This window comes from Ornithorhynchus anatinus, chromosome 7 (assembly GCF_004115215.2).
Source record: "Ornithorhynchus anatinus isolate Pmale09 chromosome 7, mOrnAna1.pri.v4, whole genome shotgun sequence".
In the NCBI taxonomy this organism is placed as follows: domain Eukaryota; kingdom Metazoa; phylum Chordata; class Mammalia; order Monotremata; family Ornithorhynchidae; genus Ornithorhynchus; species Ornithorhynchus anatinus.
Genome location: NC_041734.1, coordinates 52,087,808 through 52,105,151, shown reverse-complemented (window position 1 = coordinate 52,105,151; position 17,344 = coordinate 52,087,808). Strand labels below are relative to the sequence as shown.

The window sequence follows — 17,344 nt, the reverse complement described above, 5'->3', positions numbered from 1 at the left end:
CCTACAATTTTCTACCCTCTTGTTCTTGTTTTCCTGTCTGAACTCCTTCGATTGGTTATACCAGCCCACTCGTCTCTCTCGTTCACCCCACACATCCTAGCCGTTACCGAGACCTGCCGGTTTCACCTCTACAATATCGCCAAGATCCGCCCTTTCCTCTCCACCCAGACGGCTACCTTACCGTTACGGGCTCTCGTTATATCCCGGCTAGACTACCGTGTCGGCCTTCTCTCTGACCTCCCTTCCTCCTCTCTCGCCCCGCTCCGGTCTGTTCTTCACTCCGCTGCCCGGCTCATCTTCCCGCAGAAACGATCTGGGCGTGTCACTCCCCTTCTTAAACAACTCCAGTGGTTGCCTGTCGACCTCCGCTCCAAACAAAAACTCCTCACTCTAGGCTTCGAGGCTCTCCATCACCTCGCCCCTTCCTACCTCTCCTCCCTTCTCTCTTTCTACCGCCCACCCCGCACGCTCCGCTCCTCCGCCGCCCACCTCCTCGCCGTCCCTCGGTCTCACCCATCCCGCCGTCGACCCCCGGGCCACGTCCTCCCGCGGTCCCGGAACGCCCTCCCTCCTCACCTCCGCCAAACTGATTCTCTTCCCCTCTTCAAAACCCTACTTAAAACTCAACTCCTCCAAGAGGCCTTCCCAGACTGAGTTCCCTTCTCCCTCTACTCCCTCTACCACCCCCCCTTCACCTCTCCGCAGCTAAACCCTCTTTTCCCCCTTTCCCTCTGCTCCTCCACCTCTCCCTTCCCCTCCCCACAGCACTGTACTCGTCCGCTCAACTGTATATATTTCCATTCCCCTATTTATTTTGTTAATGAATTGTACATCGCCTCGATTCTATTTAGTCGCCATCGTTTTTACGAGATGTTCTTCCCCTCGACTCTATTTATCGCCATCGTTCTCGTCCGTCCATCTCCCCCGATTAGACCGTAAGCCCGTCAAACGGCAGGGACCGTCTCTATCTGTTGCCGACTTGTTCATCCCAAGCACTTAATACAGTGCTCTGCACATAGTAAGCACTCAATAAATACTATTGAATGAATGAATGAATGAATGAATGAATTTATCATCTCATAAAGCTGAGGCCATCAGATGTAAAGTCAGGAAGCCCCAGTGTGAAAGTAAAGTTTATTCATGGATCTGTTACCTGTTGGCTGAAAGTCCAGTTGTATTGTTGATGTGTTTCTGAAAAGAAAGTGAAATGTATTAATTGGCATTAGAGCTGTGTATTGATGATTAGTTTTGTTATTTTTAGCTCTACGATGTAAAATTTTCATTACAGTTTGTGTTCTGACAACTCTTGGCCAGTTAGCCCAGATCAATAATTGTTTTAATTATAGGAATATTCTTTGTATTTTAATAATACTCACACTAAGGAGCCACATAGTCATGTAAAAAGCCTGAGTGAATGGTCAGCATGAGATTGTCTGCCACCCATTATTAGATTTTTCCATTTATATTAAACAAGCAGCCTTTGTAAAGTCTTTTTAATGACCCCTTTTATTATGAGTTGTCTGAGTAGAAAAAACTGAATGAACCAGTATTGGAAGGCCCACCTGAAACAGCTGATGCTCTTAATAAAGATGCTAAAGTTGATAAAGAGGTTATGTAGTTTAATGCTTGACGGTCATTGAAATATTAATCAAATGTTTTACAGTTGAAACAGATACATTTGTGTAGAAGCACTCTCCCACCAATAAATATGACTAGTTGCTCAAAGTTTTAATTTTGTATCTAATTTAGTGTACAGTTCTTACCGTCTTTGAATACTGTTCAAGCGTTTGAACAAGGGTGTTGGTGTTAAATTTCTTGATTTTTAGATGTTGAGAGGATTTAGTTTGAGGATTTGTTTGTTTTCCTGACCCCAATATCTTTAATTGGATTTAAGTGTCATCTTATATGCTGTAGCAAGTATATGTTCATTGTTAGAATGGAATAAATATGAGAATTTAGACCATGCAGTAGAATTTTGAAATTTTTTTAATAGTAGAGTGGTATATTTTCTGTGTGGGTGTTTTTTTTTTTTAAGGATGGTATTACCTTGTGGAAAGGCATTTTGTTTTAAGTAAATTGCCATGCTTGGGATGTTCATTTTCTCTGAACTCTTACTATGTTAAAATTTAGCATTATCATTAGTTCTGAGATGTTGTTGGCTTGAATTACTTTGCTTCAGTGTGTTTTAGTTCACATTTGAATTGAAATGTTTTCTGTTAAAAATAATTTCCATAGAATAATTTTCTTTGGAACTAATTCAGATCTAAATATGAAACTTGTACAGCTAGGGTGAATATACAGAGACCCCAAACTCTATTAAGAATTCTAAGTTTTTTTATGGTATTCATTAAGCGCTTACTACCTTGCAGACACTGTTCTAAACACTGTGGCTGATGCAAGGTAATCATGTGGGAAACAGACTGTGTCCCATGTGGGGCTCACAGCAGTGTGGCTCAGTGGAAAGAGCCCGGGCTTGGGAGTCAGAGCTCATAGGTTCGAATCCCAGCTCAGCCACTTGTCAGTGGTGTGACTGTGGACAAGTCACTTCACTTCTCTGTGCCTGTTACCTCATCTGTAAAATGGGGATTAACTGCTGAGTCTCACGTGGGACAACCTGATTACCCTGTATCTGCCCCAGTGCTTAGAAGAGTGCTCTGCACATAGTAAGCGCTTAACAAATACCAACATTATTATTATTATTATGAAGGCAGGCAATCAGCTCTCTCCTACTACAAACGAGTTTGCGCACTCCACTCCTCCACTGCCAACCTACCCTCTGTACTTCAGTTTCCTCTACCCCACTGCTGACCCTTGCCCACATCCTCCCTGTGCCTGTAAACTCAGCATGGGCAAGGACCATGTCTACTAATTCTGTTGGGTTGTATTCTCCCAAGTGCTTAGTACAGCACTCTGGAACCAAGTAAATGCTCAATAGATAGCATTGATTAGAACTCCCTCGCCTTTCCCCCCCTTTCTTCCTCCCCCTCTCCCCCTCCCCTCAGCACTGTGCTCGTCCGCTCATTTGTATATATTTTTATTACCCTATTTATTTTGTTAATGAGATGTACATCCCCTAGATTCTATTTATTGCTATTGTTTTAATGAGATGTACATCCCCTTGATTCTATTTATTGCTGTTGTTTTTGTCTGTCTGTCTCCCCCGATTAGACTATAAGCCCATCAGTGGGCAGGGACTGTCTGTTGCCGATTTGTACATTCCAAGTGCTTAGTACAATGCTCTGCACATAGTAAGCGCTCAGTAAATACTATTAAATGAATGAATGAATGAATTCAACAGTCCACCACTCTCCCCACCTACCAAACCTTCCTAAAATCCCATCTCCTCCAAGAGGCCTTCCGTGCCTACCTGGTCGTGTCCCTTAATCGCCCTCCCAGCTACGTCGACTGTGGATGTGGCTTGGTACTACCGCCGTTTAACATTCCCAGCACGTATGTACATATCCATATACTCTGCCGGTTCCCCTATCTGTAATTTATTTTGATGTCTGCAGACTGCGAGCACCTTGTTGGCAGAGATCTCGTCTACCAACTCTCCTGTTTTGTCCTTTCCCAAGCACTTAACACAGTGCTCTGCATACAGCATGCACTTAATAAATGCCATTGATTGATGGAAATAATTTGTCCTAGACTTTTGAGGCTCAGTAATATTGGGCCAAGTCGATGCTTCTTTGACAACTGTAGAGAACTCTAGCATCTGGAAGTTTTTAAACTCTAGCAGCATTTTGTAGACACCGCAGTTTTTTGAAAAGTCACGAAGAAGCAGAATCCCCCCTGCTGGGTGACTTTTGGGCGAGTCATTTAACTTTTTTTGTGCCTCTTTCCTCATCTGTAAAGTAGGAATTAATTACCTGCTCTCTCTCTCTTCATAGATTGGGAGTCCCTTATAGGACCAGACTGTTGCTGATCTGATTATCATATAATAATAATAATTGATGGTATATGTTAAGTGCTTACTATATGCAAGGCACTGTTCTAAGCGCCGGGGGGATACAAGGTGATCAGGTTGTCCCATGTGGGGCTCACAGTCTTCACCCCCATTTTAGAGATGAGGTAACTGAGGCCCTGAGAAGTTAAGTGACTTGCCCAAAGTCACACAGCTGACAAGCGGCAGAGCCGGGATTAGAACCCATGACCTGACTCCCCAGCCCGTGCTCTTTCCACTGAACCACGCTGCTTCTCTACTCCAGTATCTCTCATATCGTATCTACTCCAGTGCTTAGTAAAGTGCTCGGCACAAAGCGATAGATTAATAAATAACACTATTGTTACTATTAAGTATAGACGAGCTCATGTACATAAACTTGTCTTTTTTTTTCCTGGATCATTTTTACATACAGACACAATCGTGTAGTCAGTTATTTGTTATTAATGTAAGTATGCCATTTTGTTTCATTTTATAGGATTATGTGGACTTAAGTTTACAGTTCTTCTACGTGACTTTACCGCCTTACGTACATAAATTGGAAGGAATGTTGATGCTCTAAAATCTTTGAAATTTTGCTTTTGATTATGCTACTACATTGAACTGGTGTTTTCTTTAATCATCTTTTCTTGCTATTAGATCTCAAAGTGAAGACACTAAATTTAAGCTATTTAGTAATTTCCACCACAGCAAATTCCACAAGCCAGTATGGGCCTAAATTTATTGTGAATACTTGTAACGTTCTGTTGAATTTTTCCTAGTTGTAAAGTGTCTCAAATTAAAAATGCCTAGTATTTCTGTGAAATGTCTGTTTGGGTTCTCTTACAGAATGTATCATCAGCAGTTAATGACTCTAAACGTCTCTAACCTTGGACTTTCAGGGCACAGTTTGAAGGTCCATGTGCCAAGAGACTTATTATTTGGTTCTTTTTCTTTCAGTCCACTTTATCTCTGTTATCTCTGCTGAGAAGCAGAGTGGCTCAGTGGAAAGAGCACGGTTTTAGAAGCCAGACATCATGGGTTCGAATCCCAGCTCTGCCACTTGTCAGCTGTGTGACTGTGGGCAAGTCACTTCAATTCTCTGTGCCTGTTACCTCATCTGTAAAATGGGGATTAAGACTGTGAGCCTCATGTGGGACAATCTGATTAACCTGTATGTACCCCAGCGCTTAGAACAGTGCTCTGCACGTAGTAAGCGCTTAACAAATACCAACATTATTATTATTATCTTTTCAACCCCCAGATCTAATTGACTAAAAATAGACAGCTCACCTTTAGAGCTCATACAAAAAGGAGAGGAAAAATCCTGGAGTTTTCAACACACATGAGTTCTGTCTACTCAACATATATTCAAAATTCCCATGTACAAAAGGAACAGTGTTCTGCTTGTGTGTAGAGTACCATTCGGTGTGTTTCATTTTTTTTGAGTCAACTTTGGCAGAAGACTTTTGCAGTAAAAAGAGAGTATCAGGCTTCAATGGTTTTCCAGTTGTAAGAAGGAAAAGCCAGTTAGGTATTGCACAGAAGAAAGCTTTGTCAGACGTTATCCTCATGCTACCAAGTTGTGAGTGTCGCCATCACAAAAAAAAAGTATAAAACATGATGGAGAACCACCAAGTAGATGACTCTGTAGTTTAGACCATCCTGATTATTTGAGCAGAGGCATATCCTGGTTCAGGTGTTTGGTAATGAGGATCGGGGGTGCTTCCTTTTACCTGTTCAAGCATGGAAGGGAGGGATTTTTTTTTTTTAGGCGGGGGAAGATAATAATAATGTTGGTATTTGTTAAGCGCTTACTATGTGCAGAGCACTGTTCTAAGCGCTGAGGTTGTCCCACGTGAGGCTCACAGTTAATCCCCATTTGACAGATGTGGTAACTGAGGCACAGAGAAGTTAAGTGACTTGCCCACAGTCACCCAGCTGACAAGTGGGAGATGGCAGTCAGGCCGGGCAAGATGAGCCTTCAGTCAGTGGTTAGCCTACCTTGTCCTTCATCAGTGCAGGACTGAGGATGCGGCTCTTCGTTCACTTGGTCGCATTTCACCAAAGTCATCCACAAGATCAGTGCAGAAATGCAGAACAGACCCCCTAATGAATGTTGGTTGTTGCCAAACAGGAACAATTTCAAACCGATTGTGCTGTTCAAAAGACTCGAATTTAGAGAACAAAATGTAGATGCCAAATTTTAGAAATTTTTCATCCTGGCAATGCCTTGCTAGCAATTCTGGAAAGGTCAGTCAAGTAATCGTATTTATTGAGCGCTTACTCTGTGCAGAGCACTGTACTAAGTGCTTGGGAAAGTATAGTATAACAGCTTACAGTCTGGGGGGAGACACACATAACTATTAATAAAGAAATGGTGGAAATGTGCATAAGTGCCATAGGGTTGAGGGAGGGGTGAATAAAGAATGTAAATACAAGTTCAAGGGAGATGCAGAAGGAAGTGGGAGAAGAGCAAATGAGTGCTTAGTGGTGGCTCTATAATATTTACTTATAGCATAAAGGTCAGTGATATCTGAAAGCTCAAGAGGAATATAACCTTTCGTGTTGTCATTTCCAGCCACTGCAGAGGAGAATAGTGTCTTTTTAAACAGCTCTGAGAAAATACCTTCAAGGTTTCCAATATCCAGTTATCTCAATTTAAAGAATACTTCCAAAATGAAGAATCTGCATGGGTTGTATTTCTTTTAGACTTTGATTTTTGGAAAAGTGGTGGAAATGTGCAATTCTCAAAACTTTACGAGCTCTTCACTTATAAAAATCAAATGAAGCCCATCAGTGGGCAAGGATTGTCTCTGTCTGTTGCCGAATTGTACATTCCAAGCGCTTAGTACAGTGCTCTGCACATAGTAAGCGCTCAATAAATACTATTGAATGAATGAATGAAAAGAAATAACTATTTTGAACCAATTCAAATTAGGTTACCGTAACCTAAATTAAATCTGTTGTTGGAAAATGGATGCTCATTGTGGGCAGGGAACGTGTCTACCAGCTCTATTGTATTCTCCTGAGTGCTTAGTACAGTGCTCTGCGCATAGTAAGCATTCAGTACATATCATTGATAACAATGATATAAGCCCCAAACTGTTAATTTAAAAAAAATGATACTGCACCCCAACTGAATTTACAGCCACCCCTTGCACTTGTTTGTATTTATACCTGTCCTTAATCTTTGTGGGTTTGTGTATATTTTGATTGAACATTCAGTTTATTCTGATTCTACTATCGTAAATATTTTTATGTCTGTCTTCCCCATTAGAATGTAAAGGCCTTGTATCTTTTATGAATCTATCTGTTTATCTTTAAAGATTGCACCATTCAGAGCTCCCGTAGCTCTGTGCATTTCAGTTGCTTATTCCTGAGGTTTGCCATATCCTGTATTATACGAAGGCTTTTACCCTTGCCCTAATTAAGCATTCGGTTTTTAATTTGGGGAGGTACAATTCTAAACGTTGACAGTAGGACCTGAGCAGTTTAAGATTCTTTACCGTGCGTCTACGTTTCCGCCCGCATTTAATTCCGAGCCGCGTGTTTGCACTCTAGATTTTGGCTAGAAGCGGGGGAAGTGGAGGTTGTTCTTCTGGTAACGTGTGAGCGTGGATAGAGCCCAACGCGAGATCACAAGAGAGCACTGTGCATGTGTGTGCTGCATGGTTGAGGATGTACAATAGCGTAGGTCTTTCTCAACTTGAGTTTTGGCAAGAACATAGCCCCTGCTTTGTAGGAGAACTGACCGGACTTCTCTGCCTTGTATTATTGCACTGGGCAACAAGTCCAACCCGATTGTCTTGTATCTACCTCAGCACTTAGTACAGTGCCTGACGTATAGTAAGTGCTTTATAGATACGATTTTAAAAAACAAGCCTGGTAGTAGGCAACTAGGTGCTTGTATATTCCATGCTCAAAAATCAACAGCTTGCACCAATTTGGCAGTCATTAGGATCCACACGGGTATCACAAATTTCTCTAAGTCTCTAGCCCTCTCAGAAACACAGCTTGTGCTTACTGGTACATTCCACACACTATGGTGTGGCCTAGTGAAAAGATGCTGCCCTGGAAGGCCAAGGCTGCCTGTTGCCCGCTGTATGGTCACGGACAAGTCACTTAACTTCTCTGGGCCTCAGTTTCCTCATCTGTAAATTAGGGATGCCTGATCGCCCTCCTACCTCGACTGTGAGCCCCCATGTGGGACAGGGACCGTGACGGACCTAATTATATCTACCCCAGTACTTCGAACAGTACTCGGCACATGGTAAGCGCTTAACGAATACCGCAGTAGTAATTGCTAAATCTGTACAATTTGATTGTTCATTCATTCACTCGTATTTATTGAGCGCTTTACTGTGTGCAGAGCACTGTACTAAGCGCTTGGAAAGTACAGTTCAGCAATAAAGAGAGACATTCCCTGCCGTGATTAATATATTTACAGTCACAGGTCACTTCAGCCATGTGAGGAGTTAGACTTGGACCCAGTACATAGCAGCATTGACCCTTAGCTTGAACATAAGCCCTTAAACGGCTGTGCATTCTCATTGCTCCCTTTATTGACCCCTCTTTCGGCCCCATAGACTTTACGTTAATATCCTTAATTTACTTATTCAGATTAATGTCCGTCTCCCCCTCTAAACTGTAAGCTCATTATGGGCAGAGAACATGTCTACCAACTCTGTTTATAGTGTAGCCTCCCAAGTGTTTATTTCAGTTCTATGCGCACAGTAAGTGCTCACTAAATATGCCTGATAATTAGTATGTCTCTATGGTTCATATGTTTGCCCATTTGTGCGCTACACAGGTTTGTCCAATTGTCCAGAGGACACTTTGGAAGGCTGAGACATAGCATATCCAAGTGCACGTTTTTTCCAAATTGCAACTTCTTCTCTATGGCGAATTACCCATTTAAATAGTTGGCACAACTGCCCATGTTGGGCATCAGGCACAGATTACTTTGAATCATTCATTACCCTCGTCCATACAGTAACTCAGCTGTGCTGAGATTGGCAGTACATAATCTGGATATCTGCCCACTGGCACACAGATGCGAACTTTCTTTGACTAAGTCTGCCTGTTTTTGCCTCTGGGCAAAAAAAAAAAAGGCATGAAATATTGTCCTAGTAGGGCAAAACCTGTATGATGGCATGGCGCTCGTTCAGTGGTCTTGTATTTTCGTAGCACCATAGCTTCACATGGCTATTGAGCCAGTTCTAATAATAATAATAATAATGATAATGTTGGTATTTAAGTGCTTACTATGTGCCGAGCACTGTTCTAAGGGCTGGGGTAGACATAGGGGAATCAGGTTGTCCCACGTGGGCCTCACAGTCTTAATCCCCATTTTACAGATGAGGGAACTGAGGCACAGAGAAGTTAAGTGACTTGCCCACAGTCACACAGCCGACAAGTGGCAGAGCTGGGATTCGAACTCATGAGCCCTGACTCCAAAGCCCGTGCTGTTTCCACTGAGCCACGCTGCTTCTAAAAACACGGGCGTTATATTCTCAGGGAACCCTGCATCAAGGGAAACTTTTGTGCAGTAATAATAATAATAATGTTGATAGTGTATGTTATATGCTTATTATGTATCAAGTACTGTTCTAACCATTGGGGTGGATGCAAACTAATCAGGTTGGACACAGTCCCGTTCCCACAGGGGGCTCATATTCTTTACCCCCATTTTACAGATGAGGTAACTGAGACACAGAAAAATTAATCACCGTGTCCAATTCCACACCGTGGGCATAACCACAGTTGTCCAATTCAGCGTTGAGCTGTACCCAGGCAAGCTCGGGCTGGGCTTCAGACTATTAGGAGCCGGGCTACACTTTTTTCTCCTGGTTTTGTCCCCCATTATCATGGCCTGTCGATGTAAAGGGGGGTAAGCAGTTGGTGAAGGAGTAAGGAAAAGAAAAATGCTTGGGTTTTCTAGCCCATGAAAACAAAGCGTGTGGCTGTTGTGGGGAGGCATTTTCATGGAAATGATTCTACAAGGAGAAATATCAACTTACTCCTATGGGAGGCTCTCTGTAGATCAGCCAAGTTGTCTTGCTCGGTCCCTGTCAATCGTCGTTACCATCTACGTGCGTTTTTTCCGGGAGATTCGTATCAGAAGTTGCCTACCGTCGCGTTTTCAGTAATCAGACTTCCTCTTGTGTTGTGGTACCTATAGAATTTACTTTTTATTTTAAGGTAATTGTTCAACTCTTACTATGTGCCAGACGCTGTACTAAGCGCTGGGGTAGATAGAAGTTCAGCAGGTTGGACACGGTCCATGTTTCACATGGGCCTCAGAGTCTTAATTCCTGTTTTACAGATGAGGTACCTGAAGCACAGAGAAGTAAAATGACTTATCCATGGTCACAAAGCAGACAAATGGCCAAGCGGAATTAGAACCCAGGTCCTTTTGACTCCCAGGGCCGTGCTCTATCCATGCTGCTTCTCTCATTTACTATGAGATCACAGCCTAAATTCTCTAGTGAGACAAAGGTATCTTAAACAACCGACTCTTTTTGCAAAGAAGGGAAAATGACTTTTCATTTGGGTTACTGCATTGTCCAGATTGACATCACTACTTTTTTATTTTCCATCAACACTCGCCACAGATCATTTTTTAGGCTCTCTACTACTTGATCAAATGATCTTTTATATTTAAAAGTTAGCCAATGCTAAATTTGAGCCCAAACACAGATGTATTTGCTTAAGCATTTGCCTGAAATGCTTGTCTTTCGAAACTTGTAGTATTATTGTTTCTGTTTTTTCTTCAAGTTCTTTTAACCAGCTTTTTATTCTTTAGAATGGTTACATTTGATTCTTACTATATTGAAAAATATTTTCTCAACGATTTGCGCGATAATACAGACTTGCTCGCCAAGTTTCAAGTGGTAACACTTCTCATCTTGTTAACTGCCAGTTTGGGGTTCCTTATTGAATTTCACAGCCAAATGTTATACACTCTGCCGTGAGCACACTATCAGTTGGTAGTTTAGGGCAACACAATTCGAGACTTGATTGCCCCCAGTTTATGTGGCTCCTTGCTCCAGAGAGTGGTACTGCTTATATCTTTGAGTTACTGGAGTTAAATCCACCATTCTCGTGAGGTCAGCCAGTTCCTCTGGAGCTAGTACTAGAAAATTCAATTTGTCTCTAAAAGGCATGCTACGGGAATCATTAACGAGGCCGTAATTATATGTTTCAGTCCTGAACTTGAATCCCAGCAGCCAAAATAGGCCTTTTAAGGATTTTATTTTCTATAAAAGTTTGGAGAAGGGGTCATTTCAACTTACTATACTCCTTTGAGCCACCCGTGGCAAGTATATTAGGCAGAAAATCAGGAATGAGATTCAAAGTGAATTAATGTAGGTTCACAGAAAATTCGGCCCTTTCGGCGGGTGGTCTTCAAATAAAAAAAAAGTCGCCTTCTGCAGATTTCTCCACTTTTGCCTGGTGACTAATTTAACGCTGTTGAATTTGACTCTGTTTCGGGACTACATCCGTGGTCTTTTGCGTCACTACTTATATTGAGGTCGTTACTGTACTGTTTAAATATATCGGCTAGGCCAGATTGACAGCTTCATTGATTCTTTGTGTTTTCTCGAGTTCGATACAGAGAGGATTATTGCAACCCTTCCAAAAATCCCTCATCTGAAAAATGGGGATTAAGACTCTGAGCCCCATGTGGGACAACCTGATCACCTTGTATCCTGTCCAGCACTTAGAACAGTGCTTTGCACATAATAAGCGCTTAACAAATGCCATCATCATAATCACTACAGCAACCAGAATCATTAATCTTTTATTTTCTCTGTTACTTGAGACCTTAATTTCAACATACACATCTGTTGCTATCTACATTAACTTTTTCACACTTATAAAGCGAACCATACCATATAATGTGTGCATATGGGGGGGGGGGCATTTTTTCTGAATCTTTTCAGAGCCGGGGGTGTGTGTTTCTTTCAGTTCCCAGTTTTGTCTATTAGCATCTCTTTTTCTGTTAACTTTGCTTTATTATGCCATGCCCCGTGATGGCATTTTTGCTCACAGCCCTGCCCAAATTGGGGCTAGCCCACTGAGTTAAATTGGCCTAGCACAAGCTAGACTCAGTAAAAATCGGACAAGGTTCATGTAGCCGTTCTGTTACCTGCAACTTCCACCCTCAGTTGGAAGGTTTCAGGCCAAGTGGATCACAGTAGGGATGCTGTTGTGTATATATGGCTTTTCGTCAATCCCAGTGGCTGGTAGCGAAATAACTCCTTTGGGATAATCTCAATCTAATAATAATATTTATGGTACTTGTTAAGCACTTACTATGTACCAAGCACTGTTCCAAGCTCTAAGGTAGATAGAAGTTTGTTCATTCATTCGTTCAGTCGTATTTATTAAGCGCTTACTGTATGCACAGCCCTGTAGTAAGCGCTTGGGAAAGTACAATACAGGAATAAAGAGCGACAGTCTCTGCCACTTCACAGACTGGGAACGGGAGGGGTTGGACACAGCCCTGTCTCACGAGGGGCTCACAGCCTTAATCCCCATTTTACAGTTGAGGTAACTGAGGCCCAGAGAATTCATTCAATAGTATTTATTGAGCGCTTACTATGTGCAGAGCACTGTACTAAGCGCTTGGGATGAACAAGTCGGCAACAGATAGAGACAGTCCCTGCCGTTTGACGGGCTTACAGTCTAGTGAAGTGATTTGCCCAAGGTCACACAGCAGACACGTGATGAATTAGAACCCAAGTCCCTCCGACTCTCAAGGTCATGCTCTATCTCCTAAGCCACGTTGAATCTCTCTCTCCTCTCCCCTCCGCCCCCAGATTTACAATCCAGATGGGGAGAGAGACATTAATATGAATAATTTATAATATGGAATGTATAGATGTGTAGACAAATGCTGTGGGGCTCAGGGTGAGGCAAATATCAAATGTCCAAAGGTGTTAGAGATCCAAGTGTCAGGGTGACACAGGGAGAGGGAGGTTGGGGGGGAAAGGGCTGAATCGGGGAAGGCTTCTTGGAGGAGAGGTGACCTTAAGGCTTTCAGGTGGGGAGAGTGGTAGTCTGGCGTACATGGAGGGGAAGGGAGTTCCAGGTCAGAGGGAGGACATGGGAAAGGGCTTAATAAATACGACTGATTGAATGAACCAACTTCTATCTACCTCAGAGCTTGGAACAGTGCTCGGTACGTAGTAAGTGCTTAACAAGTACCATAAATATTATTATTAGATTGGGATTATCCCAAAGTGAACAAATTGGCACCAGAGGAGCTAAGTGTATGGGCTGAACAGTAGTAGATCAGTGAGGTAAGGTAGGAGTGGGCAAGGAGTGTTTTAAATCTGATGCAGTTTCTTTTGGATGGAGAGGTGTGGGGGCAACTACTGGAGGTTCTTGAAGAGGTGGGGAGAAGAGCTGAACTTTTTTTAAAAAAAAGATGTGATCCAGGCAGCAATGTGAAATATGGTTGGATTGGATTAGGGAGAGACCAGAGAAAGGGAGATCAGCAAGGAGACAGATGCAGTACTCGTGGTGGGATAGGAAAAGTGTTTGGATCAGCACTGTAGCAGTTCGGGTCGGGAGGAAAGGGTGGATTTTGGTAATGTGAAGGTAGAACCGACAGGATTTGGTAACAGGTTGAATATCTGGGTTGAATGGAAGGGGTGAGTAAGGGACAGACCCCTGTTTGTTAAGCGCTTACTATGTGCAGAGCACTGTTCTAAGCTCTGGGGTAGATACAGGGTAATCAGGTTGTCCCCTGTGAGGCTCACAGTTAATCCCCCTTTTACAGATGAGGTCAATGAGGCACAGAAAAGTGAAGTGACTTGCCCACAGTCACACAGCTGACAGGTGGCAGAGCCGGAATTCGAACCCATGACCTCTGACTATGAATTTATATTGTAAATAGCAATCCCATTAAAATAAAAATAACCTAGAAAATTTAAATTACAACACATAAAGATCTGGGCTCTCTATACCCTGTGTACTCACCACTAGGGAGTAACGTGATGACTCCAACATCTTCAGGAAGCCGTCTCTGACATTCATCCAGTCATATTTATTGAGCGCTTACTGTGGGCAGAGCACTGTCCTAAGCGCTTGGCATTCTCTCCTCTCCCCTGCCGACCCCATTCTCTCTTCTCTGTCTAGCACTTTGATAACCTAATTCCCACCAGTTTTCTCTCCTGCTTAGTACAGTGCTCTGCACCCTACCACCCTCAGAACACATAATGTACATATCTTTTTCCTCTGTTGCTTCCCCTGCCTGTAATTCATTTTATCGTCTGTCTCCCTGACAAGATGGTAAGCTCCTTGCGGGCAAAGGCCCTGTCGATCAACTGTGTTACGTGAGAAGCAGCGTGGCTCAGTGGAAAGAGCACGGGCTTTGGAGTCAGAGGTCATGAGTTCGAATCCCAGCTCCGCCACTGGTCAGCTGTGTGACTGCGAGCAAGTCACTTAACTTCTCTGTGCCTCAGTTACCTCATCTGTAAAATAGGGATTAACTGTGAGCCTCACGTGGGACAACCTGATGACCCTGTGTCTACCCCAGTGCTTAGAACAGTGCTCTGCACATAGTAAGCGCGTAACAAATACCAACATTATTATTTTCCCAAGCATTACTACAGTGCTTTGCATACAGTCAGCACTCAGATAATACCAATGATGGATTGATTATTCACCGACATGGTGTCACGGCAGAGTTAGTGTAGTAAACAGAGGGCAGGAGGGTTCCAGATTGGTTACCAGTCAGCACAGAGTTTTGTGTTTTTTTCCATTGCCCTGCACCCAGACTCCTGGCCCCAGCAACTGCCCCGTTAATTCCCCATCACCATACAGTTGCTTCCCTTCCTAAGCAGCGTGGCTCAGTGGAAAGAGCCTGGGCTTGGGAGTCAGAGGTCAATGGGTTCGAATTTAGGCTCTGCCACCTGTCAACTGTGTGACTGTGGGCAAGTCACTTCACTTCTCTGTGCCTCAGTTCCCTCATCTGTAAAATGGAGATTAACTGTGAGCCTCACGTGGGACAACCTGATGACCCTGTATCTACCCCAGCACTTAGAACAGTGCTCTGCACATAGTAAACGCTTAACAAATACCAACATTATTATTTCTCTGCCCCCCACACCGGTCCCTATCTTCCGGGGCAAGATGGGATGACAGTGAGTGGCCTGGGGGAGACTGTCTGAGGGGGCAGCCCTGACTTTGCTGCTGCCTCTGCCTGCCCTCCCCTCCCTTCCACCCCAGCTCCCAGGCAAAGAGCAGGTACTAATCAGGGAAGAGACGTGGAGAGAGAGGGAGGGGTGTTGGGTGGGTAGGGGCATCTAGGCAGGGCCTGGGGGGACATGAGAGGGGCTGGGCAAACAGGACAAGAGAGCTTCAGGATGAGGAGTGCTGAGTTGGGGGTGAGAGGGTGGGGCAAGGAATGAGGCAAGTTGACCTATCTTTCAAGCTTGGTGTCATAAAAATCCAAATCTGTGCTGCAGACCTGGAATGGTAAAACTCTAAAACCCCCAAAACTCTCATTTGTTGTAACTCACAAATGCTCCCTAGTTCCTTAACGCTATTCTAGCCAAAGCGCGTGGTGAAAACACAGTTTGGCCGAACGAAGTGCTCAGAATGAACAGGATAAATTTGATTTTTCTTCAGTTTGTGGAGTTTTGTATGTATTTTGAGGTGGAGAGGAGTTGTTGATTTTTTTTTAATCCATGGGCAGGACCGTGACAACTTTTTGAATTAGTCCTATTAAAATGTTTTGACTTGTCTTTGATCTCATTAAGTTGCTTTTAAAAAGGCTTATATAGTATTTGCCCAACTTCATAATTTCACCAATAAATACGTAATGGTGTTTGGCCCCAACGTGTTGCATTTTTAAATATGCTTATACTGTGACGGTTTGAGAAATGAATTATCTTATAAAATGCATATAGAAAATATAAGGATGCATATTTATGTGTATTTTCTTTTTCGATTGTAGGACCGAGTATATGTACAACAAAATAACGTGGAGAATGTCTACAATTTGGGATTAATAATTTTTCGAGATCAAGTTGTACGTTATGGGTGTATTCGAGATCACCTACGGCAAACTCTGTTGGACATGATTGCGAGAGAGCGAAAAGGAGAAGTCGTAGACAGGTATGACCATCTGTGTTTTTAACGTTATGGCTTCCTTTAAAAAAAAAAAAAAAGGCTTTGAGGAAGACCGAGATTCACAGGAAATCGGAGTCAGTACTCCAATAAACATTTTGCCTGAAAAATATAAATTGTAATTTTGATACATTTTAACAGGTCTAATAATAATTTTCTGTATTGTATTTTTCCCATGTACAGTTGTCCCAAATGTTTGCCTGCTTGTAAAATATTCAGTATTTCTGAGAACATGAAAAGAGCAAAAATTGTTTATCAACAAAATAATTTATGTATTCGTTCATCCCCACCACCATTTAATTTTTCTTACTATATTTGCAGATGTTTGAAAATCGTCTTCATATCCTTTTTAGAATTATTTTTCGTAGGTTCAGTTCTGCTAGAAGGTGTCTTCCCTATGTGTTTTGGGTAGAATTAGGGAACTTGCTTCTGACAATGCGTCCCTAGGGTACGACCTGACACAGTGTCGGGAGGAACAGTTATGTTCCAACGTATTATTTTGGACACCAAATAAGTCCTGGAACATGAGTTTTCCTTAACTCAGAAAACCTAACCTAGTATAACCCCTATTCTAGGAGAACTGAGAGTATTTAGGTTATCTATTCTGATCCGTTAATTCTTGTTCTTGGAAAATATCCATTAGGAGGACAGCTGGTGGAGGTAGCCTGAACTGGTTCTAAAAGCAACCCACATTTTTTGATGTTTCCATTCTCTTATCAGGTCCATTTCTTATTTTTCTAACACGTTGAGTTCGTTTCCACACTCGATGCTCTACTTCAAGTGGCCTGAAGCTTACAAGATTAATTTCTCAAATTTCAGAGCTGCTGTTTTATGTGCAGGTGTATAAAGTTCACGCTACTTCAACTGCAGTTCTCTGGTAGATTGTCCAGATGTCATTTGATTTTTAAAAAGTTCCAATACATTGTGCCCCTAAAGACTTTTTTTCCCCTTTTATCTGAGAAAATGATCATTTGATCTTTTTTTTTCCCTTTGGAGGACCTAAATATTCTTGTGTAAAGGTCAGTTAGGAATCACATTTGATCATGGATGATGGCTGTGAGTTCCTTTGGAGAGCTAAGAGCAAAGAAGTTCAAAACTGCTGTATTAGATTTTCAACAAGGGAAATAATTGCTACCCATCCAAAACTTTGATGGCCCCATCCCCTGCAGTCCAAGAAAGAGGTTATGGTTTGCCCGCTTTGTGGCTTTGGGCAAATCACTTCACTTCTCTGGGACTCACTTTCCTCAATTGCAAAATTAGGGATTCAACACCTGG

At 42.6% G+C, this 17,344-nt stretch overlaps 1 protein-coding gene across 1 annotated transcript in view; it reads left to right on the top strand.

Annotated features, from left to right (window-relative positions):
• Positions 1-17,344, top strand: part of CUL3 (cullin 3) — a 105,033-nt gene that overhangs the window by 57,583 nt on the left and 30,106 nt on the right. Inside the window, exon 4 of the mRNA XM_029068606.2 lies at positions 15,897-16,057. Within this exon, the coding sequence (XP_028924439.1) occupies positions 15,897-16,057 (161 nt within the window). The remainder of the gene's footprint in view (positions 1-15,896; positions 16,058-17,344) is intronic.